Raw genomic sequence first — 26,570 nt, 5'->3', positions numbered from 1 at the left:
CCAATTTTTAACAATTATGCATCAAAGTTCACAAAAAAGGGTTTTGGGAGCTCACAGATTGCTCATCCTGTGTTAAATCTTGAATGCATGGATAATAAAAGGACAAGCAGGCAAGTCTTGCAAAAAGCCATTTCTTAGAAAAAGAAAACGAATGGGCTGTACAGAATAAGAAAAAATATATATTATCTGGACACCAGGTGATTAAATATATCTAATGTATGTTTTAAGAAATGAGCATCTCTTGAAAGAAGAAGTTAAGAAATGGAAGGAGCGAGCTGTGAAGAGGAGGGAGCGAGCCTTGGGAGACACAGTTGAGGAGCATAAAATCAAATCTCCAAGGAAAGCACCAGCTTCATCACTTTTGGCAGTGCCAGCCTCTCCCTGCAAGCAGTGCTCCATGCAGCCAATTTTGCCTTTGGACACACCACAGCCGATGCCATCGAACAGCCAATCAGTTTTTTTTGGTAACTCGTGCTTAGGGATTACTGAAAGTAAGTAAGAGCATAACGCATTCTTAGATGCTAAGACAAAGAGCCTATTTTAGAGTAAGGTTGTGTGTTGTGATCACACAAAAAACTGCTGCGTTTACCAGCTTGTTTTGAAAGGATGGGTTTCTGACCCATTTGCTTTTTCTATGGATTGCCAAATCCTACAAAATGTAATGACCAGTAGGAAAAATAATTCAGAAAATCGTAGGATAGTTATTGATTATACACTGCATGAAATAGCCAAGATGTCCCAAAGGTGCTTTTTTCAAGAGGCGACTGGACTTTTTGGTTTTTCTTTGAAGACGTTTCGCTTCTCCAGAAGCTTCTTCAGCTCTGACTGGATGGTGGGGATCCTTTCCGTTCCCCACCATCCAATCAGAGCTGAAGAAGCTTTTTGCATGAGAAGCGAAACGTCTTCAAAGAAAAACCAGAAAGTCCAGTCGCCTCTTAAAAAAAACACCTTTGGGGCAACTGAGAATCTCCCTAGAAGTAGCTAAGAGCATCTGATTTCATGAAATAATGTACTGGGTTTTTCATATGAGGTTTAGAGGATGTCCTGTCCTGGCATCTCTCACCCGGATAACTGATGTACCCACATGATAACCTCATGTAACTGGAAGCAATAGAAAAAATATACAGTACAAGACTATTCTTGCACAAAGTAAGCTTGGATTGTCAATCCTGTACAACTTAGATGGTGGTTAGGACGCTGTGCTGACAATTGACAGGCTCACGTTCGAGACTCGGTTGCTACTGCGGGATGGGATGAGTTCCTGTCACATACTGCTGACCCCGCAGTTTGAAAGCAACAGAGGATCATGAGTAGATGGGTGTGTAACACTTTGGTGGGAAACTTAACAGGAGTCTCCAACAGAGTGTCCCCCAAGCAACAGTGATGTCACCGTTCAATCCATTCAACACAGAAGCACTTTGGTGCTCCCAACATGAATCTATAGTAGGTCTAAGAGAGCCATAGTTTAACTTGCCATTTAGTAAATTACATACCCAGGAAGTAGTGTACCACTATGTTATTTAAATAATCTGCTGATCTAATAAGGCTATTAATCTCAAATTAATAAGAATTAATAGTGTGATGTTTTAAAAATGGAAAATTTCCAAACTTCTATCATCTCTAATCAACCTATTCTCTTGTGGTTATATTGTGTTACTTAAATATTTGTAGTTATTTTTATTAACTTAACCAGCAACTATTCTTTCTAACAGACACAAAATCTGGCAGAGGAGAATCTGAAGAAAATAACTTTAACAACTGGCTTTCATCAGATGTTTCCAATTGCAAGACTCAGTAACAGATTCTTTCATAGATGCTGTGCAAGACAGATGCCACTTCATTTTTCTGGCAAGATGAAACTGATGGTCCTTGAACATACTTTCCAACATACTTATTATACAATACCATATGTATTCCTTACTCATGTTGTCCTGTATTTTTAATTGTATAAATAAAATTTATATTTTCCTAGTGGTTAGCAGTGTAATTTTCAGTTTGTTTGATTATAAGTAGGTTTTGTTTATTTTCTTTTATAAAATAAAGTCTATCAATTTAATACTTCCTATTTGACCCCTAGAATTCTCCCCAAAACCAAACTAGATCTCATTTAAAACACTTTCTATTTGATCTCTAGAATTCTCCCCAAATCCAAGTAAGGTCAATGTTATTAGATTTCCCCAGTTGGTAATAACATCTCTCAGATACACATGTCTCTTCTGACCCAGGCTTCCTGAGACCGTAATTAAGCACAGGCTTAGTTAAAACAACTCTTGTTTTATTTCAACGCTGGGAATTATGTTCATTCCCAGCCTGTAATGAGTCCCAATCAGTCCCTCAAGAAAAGCACCCACCTTTCTCTCCTTTGAATTGCTGCCAATAACTAAGTGCTAAATTAACAAACAAACAAAGTACAAAGTCCACACAGAGCTTCAAAGTTTAATCTGAACAGAGCGAACAACTTTGCTTCCTGCAAAGGTTTTTCTACCTTTGCACTTCCTTTATACCTTATGAGAGGGGCAATCACCTCCCAGCCTTACTCCCAAGTCACCCCTTTTGTCTTAGCTGCTTTTGCCTTCTAGCAGTTGTGTGCACACACACTGGGAACAGGCTCCCCTTGTTCCTCTGCCTTGCTGATGCCAGACTGGAGGCTCCGGAATCAGCACAACTCCCAGATGGTCCTGGCCCCATCTCCACCAGACGCAGGACCCTCATCCAAGTCTTCCCCAGACTCCTGAACTGGTCACTGTTCTTCCCCACTGTCCGATTCCACTGCCATCTGCACAGGGTGCCGACGAACCACAACAACGTATATATGTACAAAGATATAATATGAACAGTAGACTCAAGACCCTAAGCAGACATTTCACTGGGTAGATAGGTTAGGAGAATGGAGTCTTTAGTGCTGAGTTTGGTTGTTTTCTTGTGGATGTTTCATTATTCATCTAGGTAACCCCTTCAGTACCAAAATTGAGGTTTTGCTCTGTTTATATACAGTGTTTTGCTTTATCAATGTTGGTGAGTTGTTTTCTAAGTAGTTTCTTGTTTGGGGGTTGTTTACTGCTTGACTGTTCATTGTTGGTCTGATATTAATCCTGGTGTTAATTCTTGCTTATCTGGGTTTTGATTACTGATTCATTTAACCATAGCAAAAAATGTCATTAAATTGGGCGTGATTCATTTAACAACTGCCTTGCTTAGCAACAAAAAGTTCGCACCTAATTGAGGCCATAAGTCAAGAACTACCTGTAGTATATCAGACTACTGTTAGGAAGTTTAGAAAGAATATTCTATTTGACCATTTACACTCTTATTAAGGCTCAGAAACAAGGATTTAAATCATGATTTAAATCATTAGTAAAAAGGCTTGTAAATCATAATGTAAATCATAATTTTTAAAGAGCAACTGTCATCTCTGTCCTGCAGCAGCAGCTCCTTCTCTGACCTGTTGACTCACCGACAGTCCCAATATTGCAGAATATGCAGCCTCATGCTACATAACTAAGCTCCATTTCATGCCGAATAAACTAAATTATTAATGTATCTTAAATAGAAAACTATATTTAAATAGATTTTTATTCCAAACGCATTTTATTAAAATAAATTTGATTTTTAAAAAATCTTAATTTAAGTTTTAAAAATCTGATTTTTTTAAAAAAAATCATCAATTTTTATCCACCCTGCTCAGAAACCATGCCTCATTTTGTTTTCTTTAAAATTAGTTGGCCATCTCACTCTTCGCAGGCCTTGAAAGTAGGTTACCCAAGGAAGCTAGATAAGCTGTACATGGCTTTTCATTAGATAAATATATTCTCAGAAAATTTAATGAGGCCTTGCATGGGAGGAAGTTCCTTATATAGGATGATGTGAGAATGGAATCGGGTGAATGGGTAAAGAGGTGATATTGTAAAGGAGGGGCTGATTGTAATGTACATAACATCTTGTGCTGGATGAAGGGGGTTTTGCAGCCACACATCTAACAGTTTGCTGTCATCCTTTTTGGATGATGAATAAAGAACAATTTCATGCAGCTGGCTGGTTGTGGTTGTTTTTTTAACCCCAGCTCAGAAACAGGCTTGGTAAGGAATAAAAGTATTCCAATACTGCAATCCCAGCCAGGGAATTCCAGGAGTTGATGTCCATATGTCTTGAAGTTGCCAGATTGAGAAATATTGTATTAAAACAAGTGGGAGCAATGATTAAGGGATGTGTAAAGGAAATCTAGCAAACCAAGAAGTTTGCTGGAAAGTTGCTATTGTGAAAATCAGGAGGAATAGCAATCTTGATGATGCAAAAAAAGAGGGGAAACATTGTTTACATTTAAGGAAATAGGTATATTGTGCAAGTGTTTTGTTACAGTGACATGGGGACATGCCAATGCTGTGATACACTGTATCTCCTATTTTTTTTTTCAACTGTCAAGAATTCCTAGCAGGATTTTTGCTGCCTAGGAACTAACATACTGTAGCCTGAGTACAACAGTTTGAAAAAGGCTGGATGGAGAAAATGGGAATGACATTCTTAAAACTGGCATCTGAGTTCATTTCTGTATGAGGGGTGAGGTTCATTCTCAAGCTATCCACTTCTTTCCTACTTTCATTAAGCAATAGCTTTCCGCAAACAATTAACTTCGATGCAGCCAAATAAGTTTGAAATCAGCATGTCACTAGATGGCAGTGCGGGAAACCTAAAATAATCTGCCACCTATTGCACTACAAATCCCACCATGCTTCAGAAAACACAAGCCCGCCTCCTGGTAAAAGTCCTTATTGGATTCCTGGGGTGAGTTTCTTCTTTGCAGTCATGTTTATTTTTTTTAGTGCTAAGAAACTGTATGAGAAGCGTGTGAGAGTAATTTTGGCTGCAGGGTGTTTTTTTTTGGGGGGAGGTTGTACTTCCTGAGACAAAAAGAAGTTTAAATTTTTTTTAATTGCGTTAGGCTTTGTCATGTAAGATATTGGAAGCCAAAGCAAACCGCTCCACCCACCCGTACTTCCTTATGCCTAAATATGCGTTTTCTCCGAAGAGCAGCTGGAAACCTTGTTTCCAGTCTTGTGAGAAAGATCCCAGAAGATTAAGTTCCATAATGATTTGTGTCATGTCATCAAAGACTAGTAGATATTTTAAATCCCCATATGATCTTTCAAAGGGGCAAGCAAAATGCAAGCAATTTATAGGTGTGTTTGCTCAACATATTGTCCCACTGTGTTAAAAGTTTGGTTAACAGTTTGTTCACCAAACTCTGCTCCATTCAATCCAATTTACTGTGTCTGCTGATTTATAAGCTACAGGAGCCTGACTAATCAAAATTAGCATGAAAATTTAATACTATTTTTTGTTCAACTTGCTTCAGCCCAGTCCTCTCAAATTTCCATTCCTACAATCATTCTTTTAAGGATTTATGAGAGGGGAAGCGTGGAGGACATCAAACTGGAGAAGATTGTTTCAGAAAATGTTGCCACATTAGTTTGCATTTTTTGACTGGTCCTGGGAAATGTGAACTCGAGCGTTTGAGAAAGTTAATATTTTTCAAATTTCATAAGCATTCATTCATTAAAGTTTTTCAATGCCTTGAATCAGCCAGGATTTACAAAATAACAGGAACCTGGAACAAAAGCAAAACTGAGAGAGGAATGACTTTTGTCATATGAAGCAAAGGCATAATAAGCTCAGCCCTTCCCTCTCCAGGATAATAAATGGCTTTGTTTTTATAAAACCAGAGACAGAATTTCAGAGAAATAAATGTTTCTTCATTATGAAAAATAATAATTTCATTAACAGTTTATCTTGTGGTGCCTTATTCTTTGAACTAATAAATCCTCATCCTTTCTTAGTTGAAGAATAACCACTCCTTTGACTGTTTGATCAATAACTGTCCCAACTTTTTGAAAAATTGCTTACGGTCAGGAAGACTAACATACCATAATGCTGAAGGTCACAATTTACTGTATGTATAATGTACATAAGTGGTTCTCCACCTGTGGTCTATGAACCCCTGAGGAGTGATCCATGGTCCATGGCCACAAAAGGAATTGAAAGGGGGGTCTGTGGTAAAGAAAAGGTTGATATATATATTTTCTGTGTTTTTTCTGAGGGAATTCAATGGGATTGAATTTTTTTGTTCCTTTTCAAGGCCTCGGATCAAGTACAAACCCTTCAGAGCATGTTTTCAAACTTAGGAACTTTAAATTGTATGGATTTCAACTCCTAGAATTCCCCAGCCAAGCATGTTAATTATTTGTTAGAAATCCCCCTTTAAACTTCCTTGCCAAATACAAAATTTAAAATCAGTGAGCATAAAGGTTTTTTTTTGGAGATAACTATAAATTAAAGAGTGGACTGATCTGCTTCATATGAAAAAAAAAAATAGGCTATGCAATTAGATACTTAAGTAATCCATTCTCAGACTCAAAACATTCAAATAATGTGCAGATAATGGGAACTACCAGAGGACTGGAAAAGAGCTGACGTGGTTCCCATCTTCAAAAAAGGGAAAAAAACCAGACCCAGGAAACTATAGACCAATCAGCCTAACTTCAATACCCGGGAAGATACTGGAAAAGATAATAATAATAAAAAAAACAGATCTGCCAACATCTAGAAACAAGTAAAGTAATAACCAGCAGTCAGCACGGGTTTGTTAAAAATAGATCATGCCAAACCAATCTTATTTCATTCTTCAACACAGTGACTAAATTAGTAGACCAGCAAAATACTGTGGACATAATATATTTAGATTTCAGCAAGGCATTCGACAAAGTAGACCACAACCTACTTCTTAGTAAGCTAGAAAAAAGTGGAATAGATAGCACCACCACTAGATAGACTTGCAACTGGCTGGCAAACCATACTCAATGAATAGTCCTTAATGGGTCCAAGTCTACATGGAGGGAAGTAAGCAGTTGGGTGCCACAAAGTTCCGTCTTAGGCCCAGTACTCTTCAATATCTTCATTAATGGCTTAGATGAGGGAATAGAAGGGGAACTTACCAAATTTGCAGATGATACTAAGCTGGCAGGAATAGCTAACACCCAAGAAGATAGGCTCAAGATCCAGATGGATCTTGACAGACTAGAACACTGGGCCGTATGTAACAAAATGAAATTCAGTGTAGAGAAAAGTAAAGTCCTACACTTAAGCAAGGAAAACCAAAAGTACACCTATAGACTGGGTGAAACCAGGCTCAATAGCAGTAACTGTGAGAGGGATCTTGGAGTCTTAGTGGACAACCAGCTAAATATGAGCCAGCAGTGTGCAGCAGCAGCCAAAAAAGCTAATGCAATCCTAAATTGTATTAACAGAGGGATACAGTCAAGATCAAGGGAAGTACTAATACCACTCTATAAAGCCTTAGTAAGACCACACCTAGAGTACTGCATTCAGTTTTGGTCACCACATTATAAAAAAGATGTTGAGACTCTAGAAATAGTACAGAGAAGAGCAACCAGGATGATTAAGGGACTGGAGGCTAAAACATACAACGAACGGTTGCAGGAACTGGGCTTGGCTAGTCTAGTAAAGAGAAGGACCAGGGGAGACATGATAGCGGTCTTCCAATATTTGAGGGGCTGCCACAGGGAGGAGGGGGTCAAGCTATTTTCTAAAGCTCCTATAGGCCAGACAAGGAATAATGGATGGAAACTGAACTAGGAGAGATTCAACCTGGAAATAAGGAGAAACTTTCTGACAGTGAGAACAATCAACCCATGGAACAGCTTGCCCTCGGAAGTTGTGGGAGCGCCATCAGTTGAGACTTTCAAGAAGAGATTGGACTGCCATTTGTCAGAAATGGTGTAGGGTCTCCCGCTTGGGTGGGGGGTTGGACTAGATGACCTACAAGGTCCCTTCCAACTCTGGTGATCTGTATCTGTAAAAATCTGGATTATTAAATGAGGAAGTTGTCTTACCATAGTATCCCTCTAATAAATCTGTAAATTAAGTTCTAAAATCAGCTTTATAACCATAAAAGTACAAAAGAAGCATGGAAATCTATTGGGCTACTATATAAATGGCAATATAATGAACGTATGTTACCTTTCAGCTGTAATCAACACCAATTCATAAGGCCCCAAAATTGATTGGATCTGCTTCTAAAATGGGGCGGCTTGAGGGGAAGGTGATATTACTCTCTGCTGCAGCCCAAGGAATTGGCCAAGCGGTGGCTAAAGTAAGTGCAGAATTATTTATTGAATATCATCATGCAATTGATTTTATAAATTTTAGGTACAAAAGGACCTTCCCTTTAAGTGTGAAAGCTAAAGGCTACGTGCTAGACTAGAGGAAGTGGTGAAAATAACCTGAAGAGAAAGGGTATAATATTATCAGAGTAATAGTCATGCTGCCGATGTTTCATCACAATCAGCTGCCAACATTTCATAACCTTGGCTGATCTTGAAAAGGTTAAACAGAATCAGGCATGGCTACTTCTTTGATGGGAGACTTGGATGGGGGAAATCCTTGGGCAGATTTCCCTGGCTAAGGAAATCCTTGGCTGGAATCCAAGTTCAAAAATTGGCCTCAGAAGAAAGCAATGGCAAATCACTTTCATATTGAAAAAAAACAGGAAAAAACAAACAAACCTGTGCACATGTCCATAGATAGGCACCAGAAGTAATTTTCATCTAGAGGTGTTACAAATGATGTAACATTAGTAAGTTCACTCTCTGAAAATAAATGCATTGTGTATGTGTTTGTGTTCTTTTATTTAAGAGCTGGGTATTTCAAGCTACCGTAGGCATTAAAAAAATCATAACTTAAAAGTAAACTTTAAGGTCCAGCTTTAGAGTATATACAGAGTCATTTACTGAAATGGACTGCTATGGAAATTGAACAAATAATAATTGCAAAAGGCAGTTTTACTCAGAACAATTTACTTCCTGCAGCGATACCTCTAGCACCACAAAACACCAATATTTGCCTATCTCAGATCCTTGGGAAGGATCTATAGGTGGATAAAAATTCAAAAACCGGTCAAAACTTCTGGCTGACTGTAGTGAACCATAATCAAGGGTGGGCTTCAAAAATTTCAGCAATGGGTTCACTGCCTATTTGCTGGTTGGGTGTGGCCTAGTCTGCCTCCTGCACCATGGTGGTGGTGCGGGAGGGCGTTTTCACCTTCCCCAGGCTCCAGAGGCTTCCCTCGAGTCTCTGGGAGACCTTCCTGGGCTCTGGAGGCCCTCCGGAGACCGGAAACAGGCATGTTTCCAAACTTCTGGGAGGCCCATTTTTCCCCCCTCCCTGAGCCTCCACACGGGCCCTGCACTTACCTCACATCCAAAAGGGCCACGTTGAGACTCCTGGGAGAGGAGGGTAGGGAGGGTAGGGAGGGGTGGGAGGGACCAGCCAGGGGTAGGATTTGGCAGTTCACCAAACCAGCCATAATGTTAGCAATGGGTCTGCCCAAACCTGGGCGAACCCATAGCAGCCCCCCCACCCCGATCATAATAGAAAATCATACAAGATAAAAGCCAGTCCTAATTTTAAAAACAGATCAACTTACTTACACAGGGGAAAATATTATGATCTTGGTTTGTTCCATTTATAGATATTCCGTTTCCCTGTCAAGGAAGAGACTTGCATGAATCTTTAAAGTAAATAGTATTATGTAAGGAACAATATTTAACATATATTTAGCTGGGATTTGCAATAAAAATCTATGAGCTAGCTAACCAGATATAGCTTCTTCCAGAAAACTCCATTCCTATTTCCAAGTTTCACTTTTTTATCCCTCCACTAGATACATAGTGATTAGGAAGAGAAATTGTAAGATATTTTTTTTCTTGTGCATTTTTCTAATTTTTGCAAACCATCAGTATCCTTTTATATTCAATTTCTGTGACAAGTAATCCTGGAACAATTCTCATCATAAATACGAAGATTAAAATACACAGTAGTTAAGGAAGATGTCACACTCAACAGTTGTTAGCACAACCAGGAAATAGAACCCTTCTCATATCTGGGGCTTCAGGTCTGGGACACATACAAATATGCAAATACTTTCCACTTCATGGGTTAAATATCTCAAACCTGATTTTAGTATATCATGTGGATTTTTTTCAGCCAGTATATTTTGGTTTGTCTTCTGAATATAAAAGGTAAAGTATAATAAGTCTTTTCATTTGATGTGAAAACTCTCATTTTTCACATCAAGTAGATTGTTAGTTTACAGGAGAGGTCCCCAAACTTGGCAACTTTAAGACTTGTGGACTTCAATTCCCAAAATTCTCCAGCCAGCTATGCTGGGAGTTGAAGTCCACAAGTCTTAAAGTTGCCAAGTTTGGGGACCCCTGCTTTATAGGATGGCTTGCAGAAGACATGCTTTTTTTTTTTTTTTTTCAGTTTCAGAACTTTTCACTATCTGTGAAGATGCTCTGGTATTTCGGAACATATCACAGAAATAGCAGTTTCAGAGTTGCCAGAATAGCTCTGGAAAAAAATTAGTTCCTAACCAATTTTGTAGGCATAATTCTATATAATTGCTGTAATCTTTGATGGTGATACTATTGTTATTGTGGTCGGTTGTTAGCCATTTTTCCAGTGGAACCTAGAGTAATGCACAAAAAAACATGATAATAACAATTTAAAATAAACATAACTGCTATTAAAAACACACAAAAAATAATGTGCTGCTTTTATCTGTATGGATATAGTTTGTAAAAATGAACATATATGCATATTTTTGTTTTTAAAGGCTTTTGCAAAAGAAGGAGCTCAAGTTATTGCTACAGATATTAATGAGTCCAAACTTCGAGAACTGGAAAGTTATCCAGGTATTCCTTGAATTACTTAGAACCAGAGCTTAGCAAAGTGTATTCTGTGCTCCCTCATTCTTGTGATGTTCCCATCCCCGGTCCACTTATAGAAGGCAAGTAGAGAAACAAGTCTGTTGTGTTTTATCCCTATGGCTTATCTATAGTAAGTACTAGTTGCTCTTTCTCGTACTGTATGGGGAGTGAATTCAGGGTAAAACCTCAGAATTCAGGGTAGCTCTGGGCAATGAGCAAAGCCTTAAGCTGAGAAAGCAAGGGAGCTACCATGGCCTTCACATTTGTTATCTTCTATCTCTTATAGCTTTAATATAAGCAGCAAGGTTGTGGCCTAGAAGGCCTATCCGGAAGGCTGCCATGCAGATAAGAACCTCTGGCAGCTTCTGCTCATGGGCTTCCTGGCTATTTTGAGACGATAAATGAGTAAATCATAAAGCAGCTGTCAAAAGTTCTGAAGGTGTTCTGCCCTCTCCACCTGGCATGTTCCAGATATGTGGATGTAACATCTTAGTTGTCTCCGCAGACTTTATGCTGACTGGAAATTCTGAGAGTTGAAGCCCAAATATTTGGATAGTGGGTGGAGAAGATTGGACTAGATTGATTGAAGAAGGCCATCATAAACGACTCTCCCAAAGTCCTAGTTCTCAATTGTCAGGTGTCATTGTTTTAGAATTGTGAGGCCGAATTCAGGTTTTCATTCCATTAGATCATTTTAATTTAAGTTTCCAATCTCGTGCTTATTTAGAAATGCTGCCAAAGGTTGCTTTTAGCTATGTAGGTCAACTATATCTCTACCATGAATCTTTCTTCATTTGCTTTGGATTTCTCCAGAGATTCTTTTGCTTTCCTAGATCCTCAAGAAAGTTCCAGAGTAGTTAACCTGAATGGACTCAAAGCTGACTTCAAGTTGAATTTAACTTTAATATCCTATTCTTCATTGGTGTTATTGTCAAATAGTTTTTTAATCTGGCAGCTGTGTGTGGTCCAATTATTTCTGAATTTGATTTTCAGTTCCACATTTTCCAAATAAGTCAGAAAATTATTCAGTGATTCAGTGGAAGATATAAATGTGGTGTCTATGATTCTGGATTTTAACTGCTGGAACATAAAATGTTACTCAGCAAACAAATAATTTGTAACTGAAACATTAACAATGTAAACTTGTTAGTGCAAACTTTCACATTTATTATGTTTTGTGTATGCTTTTGAAAAAGCTGACCCAGGCAGCTGACTTTCAATCATGGTTGGGAGCAGAATTTCCATTGCTAAGCCAGGCAATTGTTGAGTCATGCCCAATCTTACCACCTTTTTGCCATGGTTATTAGATGAGTCATGTGGTCCTTAAAGTGAATCCAATTTGTCTCACTGGCTTTGCTTGATGGAAGTCAGCTAGGAAGGTCACAAATGGCAATATGTAACCCTGGGATACTGCAATTCTCATAAATATATGCCAATTGCCAAGTGTCTGAATTTTGATCAGATGATGAGGAGATGCTGTGACGATGATGGGCAAGGACCAATCATAAGTAATTTTTTTTCAGTGCCGTGTAACTTCGAGTGGTTGCTAAATGAATGGTTGTAAGTGGAGGATTGTCTGTATCACATGTAGGCAATCTCATAAAGAGATTTGTGTAAAAGAAAACATTCCATCGATAAATGAATGTTGAGGACTATGTCAGACTAAAGCTTGTGTGTTGCTATTTCTTCATAATTCCAAGAAGGAGAACCAGCATCAATAGCATTTGGGTTCTCTGTCCAGAGCTAGTCCATGTGATTAGAAAATATGGACAGTTCAGCTCTACATCCATTCAGCCAGCCAGCCAGCCAGCCAGCCAGCCATTGATTCATCAATCCATCCATCCATCCATCCATCCATCCATTCATCAATCATTAATTCATCCGTCCAATTCATCCATTCATTTATCATTCATTCATTCATTCCAACATAACGGACCAAAATGTTTTCTCATTTGCATGGAAGTTGAACTTGTGAAATGGCTTTTGTTTCTGGAAGTACTCTATAGTCTCTTTACTTGTACAGTTCCCTATTTTCACCTTTGTAATACTGCTGCTTTTTTTAATTTTGAGAAGATAACACACACTCATCACAGCATATGTTGATCTCTTTTAACAGGCATTCAGATCCGGGTGCTCGATGTCACCAAGAAAGAACAAATTGAAAAATTGGCCAAGGAGGTGAAGAGAATCGACGTTTTGTGCAATATTGCAGGGTAAAATGTTGCCAGATTTTAAACTGTTTTTCTAATCTTTCTCCTTTCTGAAATCTGGTTTTTTTGTTTCCACTTAGGTTATTAATAATCTCAATCAAAGATGGTTTGGCAATGCAAGGTTTAATAGTAACAACAAGTTGATTCCTTCTATTATAATCTTCTTGATTCTGCCTATTAGATGGGCACAAACCTATTAATATTATAAATACTATAATATTAAAATATATAAAATATTCTACATTTGTTTCTGCTAGTGTAAAAGATTGGATCTATCCACACCATGAACTGTGAGACATTTCTTTATTTACTTGATTGCTCTGAGAGTCCCCTATAGAGGTGCCTTGCCTTTCATAACACTGAACACATTGTGCTGACTGACTGACTGCAATCCCACTCCAGATGTTGCTTCATTTTGGGTTATTAAATTCATCTGATTTGAAGCAACTCTTCGATTTGGAGTTTATCTGCTTTGAGCTGCCACATTGAAGTAGGTCAGTTTGCTTCGTGGGTCTTTTACACCCGTGCATATATTAGATTCTTTGACCAAGATGGCATGGAAGTCTAATGAAATGTTTCATTCCTGGATATTGATTTACTTTCAAGGGTACTTCATTCAAAAACCTCACTGAATTGAGGTATCACTCCAAAACTCAGAACAACCTGTATAAAAATAAGAACAAGTGTCAGTTTGATTAATAACACACGAAAAGAGTATATCAAACCCTTCCTGACTACCTTATTGCCATCCCAAAGCTTCCTGTAATTAATTATATGTATATTAGAGACCACGACACCTCTGCGGTTCCAATTTTGTGCCAGTGTGTTTGCCAATACATAAGATCCACTTCTCAGAAAATGTGATTGTCCATTTTGTGGGTCATGTTGTGCAAATTCATCATCTTTGTAATTCTGTTACAACAGTCATGATTTCAGCATACTAGGACTTGTCCTGACTCTTTAATTTATGGTTTTGTCCTGTCACCTTGACAATTTATTTGCTTCAGAAAATAAAATAAAACAGTTGTGTCTTCTGCTATAGTTTTGTTCATCATGGGACTATTTTGGATTGTGAGGAAGAAGACTGGGCCTACACAATGGAAGTCAATGTTCGTAGCATGTATCTCATGATCAAAACATTCTTGCCTAAGGTAGGATTGAGATTTCTCACATCTGTAGAGCAACTGAGTAAGATGAAAAGAAATTTGGAAGTTGAAAAGTTCTCAAGCCACCTAATATGTGTTATCTGTTATAGACGTAGGCAACCTTGGTACTTTGGAACAATATCTGGAGTCCTTATAATAATCCTGTAATGCAGCAGTAGTTGATACCTTTCATATTTTCATTCTACAACGTTCCTAATGTGTTGCAATTGGCCATGGTGGCTGAAGCTAGTAGAAGCTGAGATCAAAAAGTATGTGATTGTTGGCACAAAAGCTTATGGAATAGGCCAAAAACATACAGGTTAGTCATTCTGTACCTGGAATCTCATGTTTTCAGCTACAGACCTGATAATTCTCAACCAAAATGTTGCCTGAGAATTATTTGTACTTCAAAATTACCAGGTACACCAAGCTGGGAAAAGCTTGCATTTGGGTCAAATATTTGTTGTGCCTTCTCTGATTCTTATATATGAAAACAATTCATTCTTCAGATTACACAGTACTTTTACATCTCTATTTGTAAATCATTTTTTAAATGAGATACTTAAGACATCACAGTATTTAACATTTCATTTTTTAAACAGATGCTTGAGCAGAAATCCGGTAATATTATCAACATGTCTTCTGTGGTATCCAGTATCAAAGGTTAGTAGCTGATAACAACTGGTTCTAGCTAGCATGAAAGGGAGTGGATATATGTGCTTAAAAAGATGGACAATAAAGACTGTAGCTAGCACTTGTTTATGTACTGAATGCTTCCTTTCCCTAAAAAATGAAAAATGAAAAACAAATAGGAATATGTACATACAATTAAAAATTCAGAAATTTGTATAAAGCATAGAATTGGTCCATCTACAACAGGCCTGTCAAACTGGCGGCCTGCAGGCAGGATACAGCCTGTGCAGGCCACGCCCATCCCGTCTCTGCAAAGGCAAAAAATATCGCGATACATCACAAGATGGCCCACGATGTGAGCAGGTTTGACACCCCAATCTACAAAATACTTCTTATAAAAAATAATTAAACAGAAGTCTGGAGTAGTTCAAGGCTTTTCAAAAAAGTCATTATAGAGATGGAGGTCAATACGGAATGGAACATAATCTCTCTTCATTATTTAATATGCTTTAGTTAGGTACCTGATTGCTAAACCTTTCTCCCTCAGGGGTTCCCAACAGATGTGTCTATGGTACTTCAAAAGCAGCAGTTGTTGGCCTTACCAAGTCTGTAGCTGCTGACTTCATTGAAAAAGGAATCAGATGCAACTGTGTTTGTCCTGGTATGTAATATTCTGCGATCTCTGTTATGGGTTTTTTGTCCTTCAGCATTGTGCAAAAGAATTCAAACTGTAGCTCAAAGTTGAAGAACTTCACTATCTAAGAGATAGTGCTTACAATGTATCAGCTACATTTGATTTATAGTACTAAGTAGGTTTTTTTTTACTCAGTCAAGAGTCTAATTAGAAAATGACCCATCTCTGTTCATGAAATGCATGGTGTTATTTTTAATTATGGTTTGCGTATGTTTTACAGGCACTGTTGACACTCCTTCTCTGAGAGAAAGAATCCAAGCAAGACCTGATCCAGAACAGGTACATAATGCCTTTTATTATAATGCACAAGTGCACATTGAAGGAACGCAAAAATAGCAGCTAGTTCTATAAGACCTGTTTCCCAAATACTTGCAGAAATGTTTGCTGGGAAGTTCCTATGCAAAGACGCCATGTTACCCCACTACCAGTGGGACATTTGAAAAGGCAAACAAAGTGCAATTAGAAAGATAAATAGGTCAATTAAAATGTTTTCCTTAATTATATGCCTGATTATAAGTCACCATGAGCCCACACACATTTGCTAGCATACAAAACATAATAAAGAAATGAAACTTCAGACAGAAATCTAGTTTAGACTTTTCTTGGTATTTTCTTCTAGATTTATCTAATAAGCCAAATATATAGGTGGTTTTTGTTGATGAATTGACAAGCAGCCAGAGTGGCCAAAGAGAAGGAGGTCAGGAAGACCACAGAAAAGGGGAATGTATGTACTGTCTTTCATGGAATTAAAAAAGGTAAAGGGGGTCCTTGCGGATTTTACTCTGCTAATCATTGCCGACTAAAAGAGGTAATGCACATCTCCATTTCAAGGTCATTGAGCCTGTGCTGTCCAAAGACATTTCCACAGTCATGTGGCCAGCATAGCATCACAGAGCACTGTTGGGTGATGTTCGGTGACACAGTGGCTCAATGATTAAAATGCTGGGCTTGTTGGCTGGAAAGCCAGTAGCCCAGGCTCAAGATCCAAGTTCCACGCAACAGGGGTGACTTCCAATCCTTGCCAAGGCTCTTACCAACCTAGGAGCTCAAAAGCATACAAATGCAAGGAAATAGGTACCATTTTGGTGGGAACATAACAGTACTTCCTGTTATAAAGGAAAACATGGTTGATTTGCTTGAGCTGCCATCCCATATCATTAAAGAATTATGTTTCCAATAGTACTGTCTTCAACCGAGATCAAATTCCTAAAATATGGTGGCAGTAGAGATGTCTTCTTCTGTTGTAGGACTTTATGGAGTCCTACTAGACTAACTGCACCATTAGAATGAAGTGGCTGCTTCAGTAGGTTCACTATGAGGTATCATGAAAAGTTCAGCAAATCATTACTACAGTTTTCTCAAGGAACTGTGCTAATGGCACATCTTCCCTCAAGTGCCAAAATAAGCTTAGATAACTTTTTAAAATCTCAAAGGATGTATGATTGGCCCATTTAGTCTTTTTGGATATTCAGAACGGCCACTAGAGACCTGTTCCATTTAAATAAATTTTTAATTTATGTGGGTTTCATTGGTTATGTTAATTATTTGCTGCTGTGCCTGGTGATAATATTGTATATTCATACTTTTTAGACCTTAGAGTACTTATCTGTGCAGTATTGATGTATAGTATTATATGCTTGAGCAGATGTTTCAGAAAGACAGCTGGAAAGTGTTTAAAATAAATATATCTTGAATTTTGAAGGATGCAACTGTTGTTTTCTATGCTATTTCAGTTAGCAAATTATTTCAGAGTTGATATTGTTTAATCTTTTAACCAAAGAACAAACATATCAAATGTTCCATGCAATATTTTACCATAATTAAACTTCGTTAATTTGTATTCTAGCTTTTATAGGTATCCTATTCTTTTGGAATAATATCTGGGAAACAACATAAGATTTTGACACATTTTGACAGATTTTGTAGGGAATGTTAGAATGCTGATGATGAAAAAACAGAAACAACCTTATTTTGGGGCTGAATATTTACTGCTAATGTCATTTCCCCCCTTAGGCACTAAAAGATTTTCTCGCCAGACAGAAGATGGGCAGAATGGCTACCGCTGGGGAAATTGCCCACCTCTTTGTATATCTGGCTTCTGATGAAGTAAGTTTCTTGGATCAGCCATATGTTGGTTGAAATAGAACCTTCCTGTTGTTTTAAGAGATTGCTGTAAAGCACTATGAAGAGATATATAAGTCTAAGTACTATTGGTAAATGACAGGTTGCTTAATCACGTTTGGGGGTCTTTCTTTATAACAGACGGCCCCAAAAGATACCTATGACCCAATTTTGAACTTCTGAGAGCTGCCCCCAGGAGACATGTGACATTTTGGGTACTTGGCAACCAGCCCACCTTTATGGCTGTTCACAGAGTCCCATCGGTACATGACCATGATTTTTTACTTTTTTTTTGCTGGTTTCTGGCAAAAAAAAACACAACGGTCATTGGATAAAATGTATTTGCTTAACAACCACCATGTTCACTTAAAGACTACCATTAAAAAGATAATAAAACTGGAAATGGTCACAGGGCGACTTACTTAATGATTCATTGATTTATCATCATAATTCCAGGCTTAATTACAGTCATGCGATCTACCTGTATAGATAACTGAAGATATGTGCAATGGAATCTGAATCCCGAATTATCCTTGTACCATTTGTTAAGATCCAATTTATATTAGAGTTTCTTTCTTAAATACTTACTCTTATTGCCCTGATTTTGTAGGTCAAGAATAGGGAATCTGAAGCCATCTACTTCCAGACATTGCTGAGTTATGGCTTCTGGCAGTCTCAGATTATATGGCCAGTTGTGAGGGTATTGGGGAACCACTATAATGGGGAGTTCCATCTGCTTTTTATGTTGATTTTTTTTTTACCATAACCTATAGAGGTCTGGGAACTGTACTTTAATTCAGTCGTCAAGTATCCCACTCCTAATTTAATGCTAAATTTAAAATTCAGAAGATGGTTCGTGCTATTAGCAGTTTTAATAGCAGTAAAATTTTAATGGTAGCACAAAGTCACCAGTTCAGCCTGAGGCCCCTAATAGCATAATGATTAGCACAGTAATCTTGATCCTCACCAATGTCCTTCTGTATTATTGTATTATTACAGTCCCATTTAAGAAATGCATTAGGCTGCGTGCCTGATAATCACACCCCCAAAAATCTGAAAACAGTTTCATATTTCTTTAGAAGATTAAAGAAGATGATATGTGCAAGAATTATATTAATAGAAAAATAATGTGCCGTAAGGGATATTCTCAAGCCCAAAATTGACATAAGTGTAGCCATTTTAGTTAGGCTTAGTATATATTCTTTTTCTTACTTTCTCTGTGGCAGTCATGGGGGGAAGGGTTTCGGGCTTGCCACATTCCTAAGGGGGGAGGAGTGGAGACAGAGTTGTTTTGGCTAGGTGATTCTTCTTCCCGTGGGAAAATGAGCTGTCCTTGCTTGGGCCCCTTGAGGTGGAGATTTATGACATCAAGCAATGTTGAATTATTTCTATTGGAGAATGTGACTTTTGGGGCTTGTTTCTAACTTCTAATATTGCGGGGTAATTCCAGGTTGTGTCAGATCCGGAATTACCACAGAGTTTGCCAATTTGATGCTTTCCTAAATAAAAGAAATTGTCTTGGAAGGTGGATTTTGTTCTCTTCTTTTTAAATGGATTTCATCACTTGGAAACCTGACATTATTCCAGATCTCATAAAAACCATAATCCTGGAGAGGAGTTGTTATTCAGGGTCCTGAGCCCTGGCTGTTTACCTGGAGCTTTGGGTAACAGTAAAGACTCAGGGAAGATGGCAGAAGGATGGGATTCAGGGGCACTGGAACGTGAGTGCAGACTCTGCGGGGGGAGGGGGCTTGTGTTAAGTTGCCGGTTGAGCAGCAGGCCTCCCAACTAATTCCCCAGGAGATCATCAGAGTAACAGCAGTCGTGGAGGATATTATGTGCCAGCTAGGGGCCCACCCGAAATCCCAGAGTGAATGGTGTGGAAGCACAAGTATCCAACGGATGGAAAGAGACCTGCTTGGCCAAGCAACCCTTCCTGACCTGCTCAATTGGCCATTAACTGCAGCCAGGGAGTCTCGAGCCATGATCTTAGAGTGGAGAGCAGCAACAGGACCTGTAGGACTTATGGGAGACCACAATGAGCCGGCTGAATGGCAGTATCAAACAGCAGTGTGCAGCCAAACCTTTGAGGATCTACCTGACCAGCTCATTATTGGGCGTGAAGGCAGAGGCCAGCAAAGGAGGCAACCTGGAGAGATCATGAAACACCAGCTTCCAGCCCGTCAACTTTCAGTTTAACCCAGTTGTTGGGAGAATATTCTTCTCCCAGAAGAGGGCGATCTAGGGCTGCGGGAGATCTTCCACCATTATACCGTTCACCCCCGAGAGTGGAACAGAGAGGAGTGAGTAGAAGGGGGAGTCCACAAAGAATCCATCGAGGAACGAGCCCTCCCTCCCCCCACATCGTTTACCTCCAATTGACCAACTCCCTCTGGAATGGGTGTTTTATACAGGCAAAGGATGGGTTCGAGAACGAACTCAAATGAGGCCAGCCCAAGCTGCAGCCCCACCTCTTGGAAACCTGACAATTATGGTTATAGTGAACTTCAGACTAAATCAAGCTATGTGTGGTAAATGTGCCACTGGAAAGATGTCATGCACATATTTATTGTCACAATAAATACCATGCAAAATGGGTTATTAAAGAAAAGGGATGTGTTCTTCAGTCAAATAGTAGTTTTAATTCTGGCACCAACTGCACCGTGTATTTCAATTGGGGAAAAGTATGTTAACAATCTAAATCGGGGGTGTCAAACTCAAGGCCCATGGGTTTTTAGATCTGGCCCATGGGGCCGGCCTGGAAATATCAAAGGACCAGCCATGGTGTCTCTGCCAGCCAAAATGGGCCATCGGGGGAGGGGCTCATAGGAGCCTCTCAGGGCCTGTTTTCGGCTGACAGAGTTGTGCAGGAGGCTGTGGAGGCCAAAAACAGGCCGCTGTGGGAGGCCGTGTGAGCCCTCCCACAGCCTGTTTTCAGCCAGCAGTGTGCTGCAGGAGGTGTCCATCCCATCTCACCCCCCTGCCCCCCAACGGCCCACAGAGAACTACAATTCAGATCTGGCTCTCAAAGAAATCCAGTTTGACACCCCTGATCCAAATCTATCTGAAATGCAAAATAATTCATCTGTAAAATTTTGCATTATATGGCTACATCCCATAATCTACCAAGGTGGCATTACATAAATTTAGGGATTTATGTGTAGGATCAACATCATTAAAAACAACTTTATAACAAAAATTACGTGGTGTTTAATTATATAAGGGGATAAGTCAGGTTCAACTGGCAAATAGATTTCCTTAAACATGAAACTATTTTCCCAGTGAAACCAAGTAGTATTTTCCTTCAAATATTTTTGACGCTTTCCTACCCAGTCCATCACAATGAAAGAGAGAAAGTTTTCCTCCTCTGCTCCTAATTCCACCTACTGCCATTGGCTTCTAGACTGAATGAATAAATGACAACTAGCTATGGTCTGTAGGTCTCTGCTTGAAGCTTCCCAATGTTTTTCTGTTTGCTTGAAGTTTCAATGCACATCCACAGCACAGTTTCCTACTTTCCTAAAGCAACGGCTATGATTTTCCCTGCAGAGGGGTCTTCTCAGATCCTTGTATGCAGTTCTATCCCTGTCTACCCCCCCAACTCTGCCCTATTTTAATCAGGGCTTGCCCTTTGTGGCCTGTAGATAGCGGCTTTCTTCAAAATCTGGTTAGCATCGCCTTTATCATACGCTACATTCTATGTGGCTGTCAGTGCTTCAAACTAACTTTACGCCCGTGAATTCAAAAATGCTAAACAGCTTTAAATATGAGGCGCTGATCAATTCAACAGTTTTATCTGCTCTAAAACCAGCTTGTTCCTCTGGCAGGAGGCGCTTTGAGCCTCACCCGTGTAACAGCTCCAGGTGCAGATGTTTGCCAGAGATTTTACTGCTTGGGTGGTCTCTGTTAATTTTCTTAAAAATTGCAGTAAATATTGCTGGTCCCAGTCATTTGGAATTCTAGTTGATCTGACAGTAGATATCAAGATTGGACCCCATCAGTCAAGATGTATTCGGCCCACCCAATGGGAAATGGAGAGAGCTCTAGGGGTTTTACCAGTTTTCAACTACCCTGCTACCTTGAAAGTTTAGATATCTTGAAGCCATAACCAATGGCCATAGTGATAATGGCTCAAAGCTGGGTGGGGGGCTCTGTTACCTTTTTAAGTGCACCTCCCATATTGCTGCTGGCATATGACACTCTGCCAGTGATGCTTCATTGTTCAGACAAGCCAAAACCAATCTCGGTAAGAAGGTGGAATCAGCAAATTAATTGCTGCAGTGAATCCTTTGATGCTCTCTTTTCTGTGGCTTTTTATTTTGTGTTTTAAACTGAATGATTCCCCTGATTGGGAGGATGTGTGGAGTCTGCCATATTGGCATAAACTCTATTTCTGTACATTTATTTGTGAACATTTGTCCAGTTCGACAAAAATTGCCAGAAGCAATTTAAGAAGTTGATCGTTAAATATGTAAACAAATGCAGTTAAAAACCCTCAACAGTCCTCGGGATCGTAATGCCTTTGGGGGAGGTTTTCAAACTCTTATTATCCTTAGTGTTCTGCATGAGGATATAGAAAATATGTAACCCAACTGGGCATATTTGTTTTCTATGTTTTATGCTTCTGGCTAGTTTCTGGAATGACTAGCCCAGCAGTTTTTATCACCATCTTGGTAAATTGTGCCAATACCGTACTTCTACTGGTCAGCAGTGGGATTCAAAATGTTCTACTACCGGTTCTGTGGGCATGGCTTGGTGGGCATGGCAGGGGAAGGTTACTGCAAAATCCCATTCCCTCCCCACCCCACTAGCCTGCTTTCCTGCTCTGTTCTCCTGTGCAGAGCAACAAAAGAAGACCCAGCCCAACTGGGACTTGGGAGGCCGAGAATAGATGGGGGCAGGGGCAGTCAGAGGTGGTATTTTCCAGTTCTCTGAACTACTCAAAATTTCCACTACTGGTTCTCCAGAACTGGTCAGAACCTGCTGAATACCACCTCTGCTGCTGGTGTAGAATGTGGCCAGTAGGCCATTGTGGACACCCAAAGAAGGATGTATGTGACATTTTTTTCTCCCCAAACTGCATTGAGTGCCAATTTGCTTTGAGATCCAATTCAAGGTGTTGGTTATGACCCACATGGCATAGCCAAGCTACCTATGGGATCATTTTTGTCCCATTACATCTACCCATCCCACACTTGTCAGACAGGAATGTTGCAGACCCTGTTAGTCAAATGGTTCCAATTTGGGGGGTTCAGGAAGACAAAACCTCCTCTGCCATTGCCTTGCCCTGTGGAACATTCTCCCTCCCCCGGACATGAAACAGGCCCCCACATTGCTGATCTTGTAAAAACATGGCTCTGAGGCCTTGCATGGGGAGCCCAGAGGAGAACATAACCATGGGGCTTGAAAGGCCTCCCATTGCTTTTCAGTTAATTTTTAATATACGTTTTAAGTATCTTTGCTTCCTTTAAATTTTTATTTTTTTTTATGTATTGTTTTTATATTTCACTATTTTATTATACATCAGAGCCCTCTGTGAGGGAGATAGTTTAAAAATTTGATAAATAAATAAACTAAATATAAAGAGGCAGTTTGGTTGTGTGGTTAAGGCATTAGGTTAAAAACTAGGAGATCATGAGTTCTAGTCCTGCCTTAAATACAAAGCCAATGGGTTATCATAAACCAGTCACTCTCTCTCAGCCCAAACATTCAGGCAATGGCAAACCACTTCTAAAAATATTGCCAAGAAAACTGCAGGAACTGGTCCAGATAGTTTGAGGCTGATTTGAAGCTACCCCACACACACACCAACCCCCCCCCACTTTTGTTAGTTTTATCCCATCCTCTCTTTTTTTTCATATACAGCACAAGGCAGTGAACATACCAATACTTCTTTCTCCTTTCATTTGCCCTGTAACAAAAAAACTGAGATGAGTTGGTCCAAAAATCACCCAACCAGTTTTCATGCCTAAGGCAGGACTAGAACTCCCAATCTCCTGGTTTCAAGGCCAACACCTTAACAACTACACCAAGTTTATGTCAGGCACTGAATCAAACCTCAGTTTATTTTCCAAGCCAGTTCTGGTTTTGTAAGAAAAAACTGTATAAATAGAGAAATAGAGATTAAAAAATGTTATCCATTATCGACATAATTTATTTCACTTCCTTTTATATTTCTAAATGGATCCCTAGGAACTTTTTCCCACAGATGACTTTATGATGAAGAACAGAACACTGAGCCTCAGTTAAAATAAACTTCCTCTTTTATTTAAAATAAGTACTTGCAGAAGCAAGATGAAAATCATTTCAAAATTACAGTACAAGTTGGTCAAAGCTTATCTTAATTTCTTTCGGAGATTTAAATCACGGTTATAGAGGTGAAACTTGAAAAATTAGAATATTGTTCAAAAGTTCATTTATTTCAGTAATGCAACTTAAAAGGTGAACCTAATATATGAGATAGATTCATTACATGCAAAGCAAGATAGTTCAAGCTGTGATTTGTCATAATTGTGATGATTATGGTTTACAGCTCATGAAAACCTCAAATCAACAATCTCAGAAAATTAGAATATTGTGAAAAGGTTCAATATTCTAGGCTCAAAGTGTCCCACTCTAATCAGCTAATTTTAACCCATAACACCTGCAAAGGGTTCCTGAGCTTTTAAAGGGTCTCTCAGTCTGGTTCAGTTGGAATCACAATCATGGGAAAGACTGCTGACCTGACAGTTGTGCAGAAAGCCTTAATTGATACCCTCCATAAGGAGGGAAAGCCTCAAAAGGTAATTGCAAATGAAGTTGGATGTTCCCAAAGTGCTGTATCAAAGCACATTAATAGAAAGTTATGTGGAAGGAGAAAGTGTGGAAGAAAAAGGTGCACAAGCAGCAGGGATGACCGTAGCCTGGAGAGGATTGTCAGGAAAAGGCCATTCAAAAGTGTTGGGGACTTTCATAAGGAGTGGACTGAGGCTGGAGTCAGTGCATCAAGAATCACCACACACAGACGGATCCTGGACATGGGCTTCAAATGTCGTATTCCTCTTGTCAAGCCGCTCCTGAACAACAAACAATGTCAGAAGTGTTTTACCTGGGCTAAAGAAAAACAGAACTGGTCTGTTGCTCAGTGGTCCAAAGTCCTCTTTTCTGATGAGAGCAACTTTTGCATCTCATTTGGAAGGACCCAATCTGGAGGAAGAATGGAGAGGCACACACTGCAAGATGCTTGAAGTTTCCACAGTCTGTGTTGATTTGGGGAGCCATGTCATCTGCTGGTGTTGGTCCACTGTGCTTCATTAAGTCCAGGGTCAACGCTGCCATCTACCAGATTTTGGAGCACTTCATGCTTCCTTCCACAGACGAGCTTTATGGGGATGCTGACTTCATTTTCCAACAGGACTTGGCACCTGCCCATACTGCCAAAAGCACCAAAACTTGGTTCAATGACCATGGGATTACTGTGCTTGATTGGCCAGCAAACTTGTCTGACCTGAACCCCATAGAGAATCTATGGGCATTGCCAAGAGAAAGATGAGACATGAGACCGAACAATGCAGAAGAGCTGAAGGCCACTATTGAAGCATCCTGGTCTTCCATAACACCTCAGCAGTGCCACAGGCTGATAGCTTCCATGCCATGCCACATTGAGGCAGTAATTGCTGCAAAAGGGGCCCAAACCAAGTACTGAGTACATATGCATGCTTATACTTTTCAGAGATCCAATATTGTTCTATGTACAATCCTTGTTTTATTGATTGCATGTAATATTCTAATTTTCTGAGATTGTGGATTTGGGGTTTTCATGAGCTGTAAGCCATAATCATCACAATTATGACAAATCACAGCTTGAACTATCTTGCTTTGCATGTAATGAGTCTATCTCATATGTTAGTTTCACCTTTTAAGTTGCATTACTGAAATAAATGAACTTTTGCACAATATTCTAATTTTTTGAGTTTCACCTGTAGATTTCTATTAAATACATAGTTTGATTAAAGATCCAGACAAACATGAAGAAAAACGAGTGCAGAGAAATTTGCAATGTTTGGACTCAAGCCACTGTAGCTCATTACTAGGTTCAAAACCAATTAAGCCACATTATCACTGTGTGGATTAAATCTTATTAGTGTTTCCTTCTATTAGAAATCAAATTCATTTCTGAAGTATTTTAATATTCAACATTTATTTCTATGCTTATTATTCATCATTTGAATGCCAGGTTTGCTTTTATTTTCTAACGTATTTTTTTTTTTGTCCTAAATTTCAGTCAGCCTACATGACTGGCAATGAATGCATCATTGATGGTGGATGGAGCATATGACCAGCTTCTGCAGACATTCTACCTGAAAATTAGTGTCCTCAGTATCCCAGAAGATAAAAAGAACACACTACATGTAACAATTATATCAAATTACCATAATAAAAATTCATACACTTTATTAAGTATTCAATGGAGGATAATCTATCAGTTTCTAAAAGACTGTTCACACAATAGATTTATTGCTCATTTGTTAACTTCATTTGAGCCAGTTCTTCTATTGTTGGACTGGCAGTTTGGTGTAGAAAGCCAGTCTGATCTAATGCTTAAGGCACCAGGCTAGAAACCAGGAAAAGTTCTCATTACACTTTAGGCATGAAAGATTGCTGGGTGACTTCGAGCCAGTTATTCTCTCAGCCCAGCTGACCTAACAGGGTTGTTGTTGTGGGAGACAATAGGAAGAGAATTAGGCATATTAGCCACCTTGAATTTTATCAAGGTAATAAAGATAATAAATAATAAATAGAATAAAATAAAATATGTACTACTTCATAATGAAAATAAGGTAGTTTCCCTTGGTACATTTGATTTCTGATGACTTGGTCATTTCTATACTGTTTTTCAGATAAATTGCCATTGTCCTCATCTAGGATCAATTTTTCTTTTTATTTCCAAGTCCAGACTACAGCCACTGTATTCCTTAGGTGGTATTTTGTTTCTAAGATCAGATAA

At 39.1% G+C, this 26,570-nt stretch overlaps 2 protein-coding genes across 5 annotated transcripts in view; both read left to right on the top strand.

Moving 5' to 3' along the window:
• Positions 1 to 1,927, top strand: part of CENPE (centromere protein E) — a 57,028-nt gene extending 55,101 nt beyond the window's left edge. Inside the window, 2 exon segments of the mRNA XM_087962598.1 lie at positions 229 to 491; positions 1,713 to 1,927. Of these exon segments, the coding sequence (XP_087818724.1) occupies positions 229 to 491; positions 1,713 to 1,798 (349 nt within the window). The 3' untranslated portion in view covers positions 1,799 to 1,927.
• A 2,778-nt stretch (positions 1,928 to 4,705) lies between these two features.
• Positions 4,706 to 26,487, top strand: BDH2 (3-hydroxybutyrate dehydrogenase 2). Of its 4 annotated transcripts, none has more exons than XR_015749188.1 (11): positions 4,706 to 4,779; positions 8,039 to 8,164; positions 10,688 to 10,766; positions 12,898 to 12,994; positions 14,034 to 14,142; positions 14,739 to 14,799; positions 15,317 to 15,430; positions 15,684 to 15,742; positions 16,083 to 16,187; positions 17,477 to 17,569; positions 25,848 to 26,019. XR_015749188.1 is itself a non-coding variant. In XM_026672712.2 (10 exons), exons 2-10 carry the CDS (start codon positions 8,093 to 8,095, stop codon positions 25,899 to 25,901), a joined length of 738 nt encoding a protein of 245 aa, XP_026528497.1. In that variant the 5' UTR covers positions 4,706 to 4,779; positions 8,039 to 8,092; the 3' UTR covers positions 25,902 to 26,487. The 4 variants fall into 4 exon arrangements, 2 of the variants coding, with proteins under 2 accessions (XP_026528497.1, XP_087819044.1); XR_015749189.1 differs by lacking the exon at positions 4,706 to 4,779 and adding an exon at positions 5,832 to 5,955; XM_026672712.2 differs by lacking the exon at positions 16,083 to 16,187 and having other exon boundaries at positions 25,848 to 26,487.
• The last annotated feature ends 83 nt before the right edge of the window (positions 26,488 to 26,570 follow it).

Source organism: Notechis scutatus, chromosome 4 (genome assembly GCF_049901735.1).
Source record: "Notechis scutatus isolate UNSWTSFEM ecotype Mainland chromosome 4, rNotScu1.2, whole genome shotgun sequence".
Lineage (NCBI taxonomy): Eukaryota > Metazoa > Chordata > Lepidosauria > Squamata > Elapidae > Notechis > Notechis scutatus.
This window is presented reverse-complemented; position numbering and strand designations above follow the sequence as displayed.